The 9,779-nt window shown below is 37.7% G+C and overlaps 1 protein-coding gene across 1 annotated transcript in view; it reads right to left on the reverse strand.

Moving 5' to 3' along the window:
• The window catches only part of LOC107099925 (netrin-4-like), an 8,519-nt gene extending 2,308 nt beyond the window's left edge, over nt 1-6,211 (reverse strand). Inside the window, exons 1-6 of the mRNA XM_015398242.1 lie at nt 5,786-6,211; nt 3,619-4,091; nt 3,236-3,535; nt 1,912-2,038; nt 1,583-1,771; nt 371-587 (exon numbers count right to left, since the gene is read on the reverse strand). Of these exons, the coding sequence (XP_015253728.1) occupies nt 371-587; nt 1,583-1,771; nt 1,912-2,038; nt 3,236-3,535; nt 3,619-4,091; nt 5,786-5,897 (1,418 nt within the window). The 5' untranslated portion in view covers nt 5,898-6,211. The remainder of the gene's footprint in view (nt 1-370; nt 588-1,582; nt 1,772-1,911; nt 2,039-3,235; nt 3,536-3,618; nt 4,092-5,785) is intronic.
• Nucleotides 6,212-9,779: the final 3,568 nt, after the last annotated feature.

The raw sequence follows: 9,779 nt of genomic DNA on the forward strand, positions 1-9,779 counted from the left end.
ATATCAAACTTGGCCATTGTAAACTAATCATTTTTTGCTCACTTTTTAGGGCCCGCTCTCCTAGAATGTAATCAGTGGCAGCCATGTGTTTGAAACTATAGATGCGTGTAAAGGACAGGTGTTTCCAAGAAAGTCCCACTCAAAACTAAATAAAAATCTGCTCCTACAGTTGATTTTTATTTGATGCTCTCCATTTATTCTAATGAAATCTGGTTTTATAAAAAAAATAATCAAATTCTTATGCTTGGAAGCCATTTTAAGCATAAAAAAACAAACTGGAAATGGTGTTTGCATTGTTATATTGTTATATGCTCAGATTTTCTTTTATCAAATGAAAGGGTATTGTTTCAGGGTTTTTGTAAATGTCTACCTTTTCAGACAGTGCCCGGTAGTCTGGTCACAGCTGTGTGGACAGACACACGGTTTGCAGCCATCTTCTCCAAACCCCCAGAAGCCAGACAGGCAGTGACTGCAGCTCACACCTCCTACACCAGACTTACAGTGGCACTGGCCGCTTTTAGGGTGGCACCAGGGTCCAACCTCCCCAGGTAGAGGAGGCAACGCTCCACGAGGATCACACCAGCAGCCTGAGATGGATAGATGCACATTTTGTTTGTGAAAACTATTAACTTTTTCTTCGATCATCTATTAGACCACTAAAGGTTACATATTGGTACCATCTTTCTCCTACATTTAATATTTAATCCTCTTAATTAAAGGTATAGTGAAAGATTTTCTCGAATTTTTAAAAAGACCCACCCTCTCTACTTAAAAAAAAAAAAAACACCTATTAAACGCGTGCAAAGGCAAAGTCGACGTTCTGTTTGAAAGTTGCTGTTTGCATCGCTCATACAAGCTTACATTACAGAAGATGATTCTCAATTTTTCCACTATGTCAGTCTGACACCAGTGTTATGCCAAGAAATACCTGCCTGCCGAGCATTAGCTCCCCTCTCGCACACTGATGGGAAAATGGATGAAATATGAATGAAGACAGAACTTTTAAACATATTCTTAATATTTTTGTATTTCTTATGCATGGATACCCTAAAATGTAGAGTTTTGGTGGATAGATAAATGGTAAGAAATTCCTGCCTGCCGAGAATTACCTCCCCTGTTGCAGGAGCATGCATCGCCCTCAACTTTCGCACACTGATGAGAAAATGGATTGAAATATGATTTAAAAGGGATCGTTTAAACATATTAATGTTTTGTCAGAAATGATATAGAATGGTGTTGATAACAAAAGCTGGAAATGCTATCCACTGAGCAGAGAATATAATCATCGACACTGACTGTAGCACATTGACTATAACGTGTCTCCATACAAGTAATTTTGTAGTCCTTGGACTTTATCTATCCACCAGAACTCTGCATTTTGGGGCAACCATGCATTAGAAATAATAAAAAACATTAAGAATATGTTTAAAAGCTCCCTTTTTGTTCATATTTTAATCCTTTTTCTCATCAGTGTGAGGGTATTCTCAGCAGCCAGGTTTTTCCCAGGACAGGGTTAGGTGAAAATGGGGACGAGCACCTAGTCCTCCACTATATCTTTAATTCATAATTAGTTGACTCTTACGTGTACAGGCGTGGGGAGACCTGAGGGGTACTAACATGCGGCGATGGTAGCCATGACGGCAGCGCTGACACCTGCGGCCCTCAGTGTTATGTTTACAGTTATCACAGACACCCCCGCTGGTTCCACCTGAGGAGATCCAAGCTCGCAGAGAGAGGTGACAGCTATCTGCATGGCCATGGCATTCGCACTCTTTAACATCAGTGAGGTGCCATTACAGGTGTTGGAGGAGAGAACAAAAAAAAAAATTATAAACAATTTTGACCAGAGTCAAGGACCTGGAGGCTAAAAAGGTCAAATAACTTGGTCTGATCAAACTATCGATCACCTACTGGAACATGGGTTCGGTTCACCACTGCTGCCGTTGGCAGGCCTCCAAGGCCTGTCATTATAGAGTGGGGCACACCTCTCACAGTGATCCCCTTCAGTGTGGTGAACGCATTGACACTTTGGAAATACCTGGAAGGCAAGTGAGATGCTCATCAGTCTCCTATTCAACATTAGTGAATTTTTACAGACGCATGTCTGATACACAGACAAAAACAGTTCAAGGTTCAAGAGAAGAAAGACATGATAATTAACTTGATCAACAGATACTTTTGTTGGGATTTTACTACAGAAAAAAAAAAAGGAAAAAAACTATGCAGAAAAATAAAGTAAAACGCTTTTGGCTCCCCTGGAAATGATGTGTAAAAAGCCTTTAACCCAATGTTATTACAGTATTTATTTGGATTTTAGAAATCTATGAGAAGAGTTTATAGAGGAAAGTTTAAGCATACACAATGACTTAAAGTCAATTTAGCTGTATGTTTATTTTTAGAATAACATTTTACTTCTAAATTTGACATCCTTTAAAAGAAAACTTCATTAAAAGAACCAACAAACACATCTCTGTACTATAGGACGCCATTATCAAACTCAAGTCAAATGTTCACAGCAATTAGAGAATTTTGTTTTGTATCAAAATGACTTTATCCCCAAATGATTCATATATTTAAAAAACACCATATTTCTTTACCAAACTAAATTAACAAGTTAAATACGTAATTTACAAGCTAAATATCTCACTTGTTAATAAATTATTATTTAGCAATCTACATATTTAGCACAAAACTAAATATCCAATTACAATCTCAAATTGTAGGTTGGAGCTTAAATAGATATTTAGTTTATAAACTTAATATTCAACTTTTTATCTAAATATTCAGGTCAGGATATGATTATTTAACTGGAGGCTAAATATTGAATTAGTAAATAAATAATTAATTTACTACCTAATATTTAGTTTGGAAACTAAATATGTAAAAATTGGAAGTAAATATTTATTTTGCAGAATAAATAATTAGTTTGGACCTAAACATTTAGGATGTGACTAATAATTATATTTTAGGGTAAATATTTAGTTTGTAAGCTAAATATTTAGCTTTCTGAATAAATATTTAATTAACACATCAAATATTTTGTTTTTTATTAAATTTTATGATAGGAAATGCGATATGTATGAATGTTTGATTGATGTGACGATAATGTGACTTTGAAAATCAAGCCCATGCTTTTCTCTTTTTGCAGGCTAAATAACCCAAAATATTGCTCTCAATATCTGAATGGGTAACTTTCTAAATGGTAGCCCATACTATGCATGACTCAGACACTCACCATGTCACTTTTTTGTCTTTTGTCCTCATTGTCTTTATATGGTATGCAATATTCAGCATGTCCATGGCACAAGCATGTCCCCCTGGCCTGTAAGGTATAAATAGCATATGGTACTGAGGGTGTGCTTTTTAATGAGTCTGTGGGGTTTGTCCGTTCTGCTGAATAGTTTATAGACACGGGACAAGTCTGAGCTTTCAAAAGTCTGATGCGGAGATTTGTGACGGTCAGGCGGACAAGGGCCTCTGGACTATATGGGTCAAATGTTCTTGCACTGCTTGGATCCAGAGTACGTAAGATTACCTAGCAGGAAAGAGAGAAGAGAGGTAAATACCACTGAATGTAAATTCCGAAAATGCTTGACATCTTTGTGAAAATCCCTTTACCTCCCCTCCACTGCAAGGTCGAGGATTAGAGTAACGGGACGTGCAAAGTGAGCCCGGCTGATTAAGGTCATCGTCCAGATCGAATTCCACCCTGCAGTTGTGAGCATATATCCTGAGAGCCTCCCATGTCTTCCCAAAATCAGCTGAACGCTCAATGACCATGGAAGCAGGCCTGGGAGACCTGAACACCAAAACTATATGAGAGAGGTAGAAAGTTGTCTCCAGATTCAGCCGGATCTCATCCTGCTTTACGTCATCTTCTCCTGATGCCCACCAGGTATCAGGGTGCAAAAATGGGTCGTCGGTCATGAAGGAAGGAGGATGAGTGTTATCTGGGCATAAATGGGGTGGATAGGAGCACAAACGCTGGTGGGAATTGTTGTTAACACAGCAGCTTGACAGGGTAAGAAGTTCTCTGCCACTGGCCAGATTCCCAAGGGGTGGACTGCAGGGTTGGTCTACACATCTAGAAGCTGTAACAAACACAGTATACATTTGTAAATATAGCAATTTTATGAAGGCCTCAGTTCAATTCAATTCAAAAATACTTTATTGATCCAAAGGGAGTAAGATGTTGTAAATGTCAGTAGCTCTAGGCAGAAAACAACTATCGCAGTAGTCTGTTTGGCATTTAATCTGGAGCAGCCTTTGAATAAAGACACTTTGCTGTGTTTAACAATCTGAATGAGAGCTTGCAGTAGTCAATAACATTGTCTATTTTAGTAATTATTTTAAACCATCTCTGGAGGTTGTAGAGGAGTTTCTAGAACACAGCTTGTTGAGCTTCTTTCAGTCATTTTCTCTGATGCTGTGACCGCAACAGATGGTGGCAAAAGAGATAACACTCTCTAACAGACCCTGAAGGACCTAGGCTTGCTTAAGGACCGTCTGCTCCATCTGTAGACGGCTTGACAGTTGTTTGCAGTCAAGTTTGTTGTTCAGGTGAACACAAGGTATTTATGTTCCTCCACCAACTCCACTTCTTCTCTCATTCGACTGCAGTCATCTCCATTGATTTGTTCATAATCAGGATCCGATTATGTAAAACCATTGGGATTATGTAATAAACAATAACCAGGTGAGTTGGTTAAATAAACACACTTGTTTAAAAAGTCTCATAAAACTGGAAGAGCGATTTTGTTTTTATCTTACAGGCCAGGTGTTTTTAGAAGAGCAAAAATCCGGCCAATGGATGCAGTGATAAACAACTCAGGTGGGAAAATCTGTCGACCCAAAAGATTGATGTTTATTATGAGAGAAGAAGAGACTATTTTTAAAGTTAAGTACAGTACATTAAAGCCTTGCAAGCAGTGCACCACAAACCATGGACACAGCAAACATGTGGAAGAAAGTGCTCTGGTCAGATATGATAAACACAATGTGTTAAGTGTGATTGCACACCGACATGAAACACAGCATCCTTTCAGTGAGACATGGCAGAGGCAGCAGAGGCAAGCTTTTCTCTGAAACGACAGGGAATCTGCACAGATACATCTCTAAATTGATGGACCAAACTAAATATAGAATTATCCTGAAATGGAAAATCTTTGAGAATGGCACAAAGCTTCAGCTTCGAACACAACACAAGCCCAAAACATCAAGTCATGAGTGGATGTTAAAGATCAACTTCTAATATCTGGCAAGGTACAAGAGTTAGATGTTTGCTGTTTGCAGACCCTGTGCCTGTAATCGGATAAGGTAAGTCATTTTAGTCTCTAAGCAAAGCAGAGATATATACTGAAGAGACTTTTAGTAGTTGGTTGTTGGATTTTATTAATCTAAGGGCTGAACATAAATCACTTTTAAACACGTTTTACTGCTTTATGAGGGTCTGCCCTATAAAATCCTACAAATACGGTTTCCACTGCTGAGATAATGGACAAAACCAAAGTCAGCCTCACTCTGTACTCTATAAATTATTAATTTACATGGCAATGGTGTCACTGCTGCTGCTTGTTAAAGAATCCAGCCTATCCCACCTCTGGGAATCAGGAGTTTATCAGATTACACTGAATGGAAAGAAGAACACTTATACACATCGATTAAGACTTTTGCTTCTCTTTTACAGAAAAGCATGGTACAGAGGTTGTAGAAATGGAATCTGCATGATTATATTTAAGGATCAAATGAAGAGCATCAACAGGAAAAAGGCAGTGGCGCTCCTCACCTGCTCCACTGCGCGTCGCCCATAAAAGAAGCCATCCAAACGCCACCAGCACGCGCTGTCCTCCTCTGTCGAGCACCTTTAACACCTTCATCCTTATTTCTGCTGAAGGCATTACGCACAAGGTGCGATGAAAACCTTTCTGTAAAAACGAGTCTCCGCATTGCGCTCATCCCGGTTAGAAAACATCTCCCTTCTGGTTACACAACGCACAGTGGAAGAAAAAAAAAAAGTTTATAAACCCTCTTTGGATCCTGGAAAGAGCTGGATGGTTAATCCCAACAACAAAATTCAGCTAATTTGTTTTGGGTATTTATTGTCTATTTATGTATCTTTTTGTTTATTCATACGGATACTCCCTATTTCCATGATGAAAAAGAAATGAAAATAAATACCCCTTCTATTCGGGATTATGTCCCCAGATCTTCATTGTCTTTACATGGGCTCTTCGTGTTTGCGCTGTATTTATGCAGGGGAGGAACACATGCGGTGGTACATAACCAAACCCACCTACACACCCCTTCATTCAGCAAAAAAGTAACTGAATAGAAACACAATGGAAAACATAGTTATAGCAGTTATTAGACCAACTGTTATTATAACTTTATATTTGATAAGATAGATAGATAGATAGATAGATAGATAGATAGATAGATAGATAGATAGATAGATAGATAGATAGATAGATAGATAGATAGATAGATTTTATCTTCAAAATCGAAATGGGCAACAACATCTGATATTGCAATCTCGTGCGCTGTTGCGCACCGCACCCACCCTCTACCGTAGTCCTTTTGTGCTGCAGATGGCATATATATTCACTTTAGACAGGGGCATGATTCTCTCCAGGACAGTAGACACAAGTAAAAACTTCTTAGCAAGTTTAGTTATATTTTCCAACATGTTTTCTCATATGTTTGTTACTGAGATCTCAATGGATGATAGTGATACTGTTAAAGGGTGCAGTATATTGCTCCTAATATTTTTATGACACTACTATATAACACAAATATTAGGGATATCTGTCAACATAATGGACCTCAGTGGTGCAGCATTAGTATTGAACAAAGTAGTAGTACCAGAGATGTAGCCTGTTAGTCAGAATAAGATGGTCGTCGTGGATTTAAAGGGACATGACGTCAGGGGGTTTGGCTCGCATTTGTTCCTCAACAATGGAATAAGATCATTTATGTTCAAAATAACTAAAGAACAACTTCATTTTCTTGTTTCCAGTGCATAAAATCTATATTTTTTTATATTAAGAATGAAAATACTACAAGTAACCGGATCGATCACAACAGCCTCCACTCTAGATTGCTCCCTCAGCGCCTAACAATGGCAGCCCAGTGCTCCCCTAATGGGATGGGTCAAAATGCAGAGAACCAATTTCTGCCCATTTTGAGACAATAAAGGGATTTGGCTGCTGCTATTTTAAAGGACACCCCTAAATGCATGAATCCACCAGGCCTTAAAACTTTTTCCCTTTATTTATTTTTTTTTTGATTAGCCTTTTACTTGACTTGGTTTATTTTCAGTAGTGTATGTTTGCATAGTTATTAGATACAATAACACTGCAATAGGGGTTATTATGTAAAAAAGATACCAATATTTCAACTGTGGTTGTTTGTGATATTGAACAATTTATTATTCAGAGCCAGATCCACCTTTTTGGTTAACAAACCAACCAACAATTTCCTTTGGTTGGTGATTATATGGTGATAGTCACAGTCTAAATGACTAAACTGGTGAAAGACAACTGGATTTTAACACCCGGTCTAGAAGCATCCTTAGATATAAAAACCTTGGATAAAAAAATAAAGAGCATTGGTGAGTAAGCAGATTTCAGTTATAATCATTTAATAATCATTAATGGTTTTACCTTTGATTTGAATTTCCTGTTAATTAACTTTAATTTCCAGTTCTAATTATTTATTGTATTTATGTTCTTCTGGTAAAATTGCACAACACCATCTGCAAATAGTTTTGCCTCTTTAAATCAAGGAAAATGTTCAATAAAACAAAATAAACTTTTATTTAAATGCTTTCAGTACAGGTGCCATAACAGGCCAGGACCAGTTTTACAGGGGCACTGGCCCCTGTCTACAAGCGTCCAGGTGTTGCTACTGACACTGGCTCACCCACGCTGCTAATACAAACTAGCGTCACACATTCAAATGCGGTCATTTCATTACCCTGGGCATCATAATGAGGCTTGGAAATGTGTTTATTGGCTCCTTTCCACTTGTTTTTCAGCTGCAGTAATTTGAAGTTACAAGTCCCTTTGAAGTGCAATGCAGAGAAACCTGAGCAGGCAGACTGAAAAAGTCCTCAGAGTCATTAACAAGCAGCTAGTGGTGTTACGGCACCAAAAGAATCTGTCAGCTTTCAGTTTCATCCAAATTAGCAAGAAAGAGCTTTCTCCCATATGGTTCCTTTCTTTTAATTCTTTGTTATTCCTTGTTGTAAAAACTGATCATATACGCAAAGTCTTGTACATGGAAGCCCTTATTTTTGACTTTCAACTACAGGAAACATGTAGCTCATTGTTGAGTTGTTGTTTCTTTCTCTACCCTGGCTGACACAGACCGAGCTGGAGGAATATATGCAATGTCAGTTTAGATTGAAGGCTTCACTGGGAGCAAAGGGAGCTCAGAAAATTGGAATGCACATACGGAGATGTGCAAATTTCTTTCAGACCTGGATCCTTGTTTTTTTTTCTTGAGAAAAGATTCAAAGACATGATTATTAAAGACTGACAGAACAATGTTGATGATGTTGATTACATTTGTTCTTTTTGAGGCAATGTTTTAGAACAAGCTGACAGTTTTAGTAGCATTCTGCTGTCACATTTTGGCATCATCTGACTTTCTTCTAATCGGATTTATTTGCCTGAACACTAAGCTTGAGTTCTATCTATTCTTATGGTCTTATAATGGTCATAAAAATCTGTTGAATCAGACAAAAATAATAAAAGATCAAAAAATTATATAGAAAGGAAAAAATGAAAGTCAGACATTACTTTTTAATAATGCTTCAAATAGAATAATTTTAAACACTGGCCTGAGCAAAAATGATGGATACTTTAAAAAATGTGACCAAAGAACATATTAAATCAAAGTGTGCCAAACAATTAGAGTCAGTCAGTGGGTCTACATATAAGGCTACACACAGTAAATGTTGCATTGTTAAAGTAACACTTTTAGAGAAAATTTGGTCCCACACTAATTGAGAGTGGGGACAAATGTACTCTTGAGTGTTACTTTAACACTGCAATATTTATTGTGCAGGTAATTACTGTCCTGTTCGATGACATGGTCTTTACTACATTCAACATGGATAGGAAACAAAGAAAAGAATTGTCCTAAGAGATTAGAAAGAAAATTGTAGAAAAGCATGTTAAAGGTAAAGGGTATTAGACCACCTCTAAGCTGCATGATGTTTCTGTGACCACAGTGGCACATATTATTCACAAAATTAGGATCCATGGGACTTAAGCAAACCTTCCTAAAAATGGCTCCTGGAGTAAAAATTAAGACGAATCATCCATAATATTGAATGTTAACAAAAGAGCTAAGAAAAGCTCACAAAGAGATTAAAGGTCAAGCTCAAGGAACATCAGTGTCAGATCACACCTTTCGTCCTTGTATTAGCTTCAGTGGACTTACTTAGGAGACGACCAAGGGAGACACCATTGTTGAAAACAAATAACCATACCCAACTCCAACATTCAATATATGTGCTACATGCATCAATAGTTGCAAAGCCCTACTGTTCTTTTTTATTTATGTGCGATTTAGTAATTTATAGACATACTCATTTTAACTTTTTATACAAGATGCTTGAAAACTGTTTATGTGCACCAAATAAGTTTTTCTAGGCACTAATGGTTCTCCATCCATCTTCTGCTTCTTATCCATAAGGGTAATAGGTGGTCAGTGCCTATCTCCAGCAGTGTATGGGAGAAATGTGGGGTACACCCCAGATTGTCAGTCCATCG

The sequence above is a fragment of the Cyprinodon variegatus genome, unplaced genomic scaffold (assembly GCF_000732505.1).
Source record: "Cyprinodon variegatus isolate N-32 unplaced genomic scaffold, C_variegatus-1.0 Scaffold29, whole genome shotgun sequence".
NCBI classification, from domain to species: domain Eukaryota; kingdom Metazoa; phylum Chordata; class Actinopteri; order Cyprinodontiformes; family Cyprinodontidae; genus Cyprinodon; species Cyprinodon variegatus.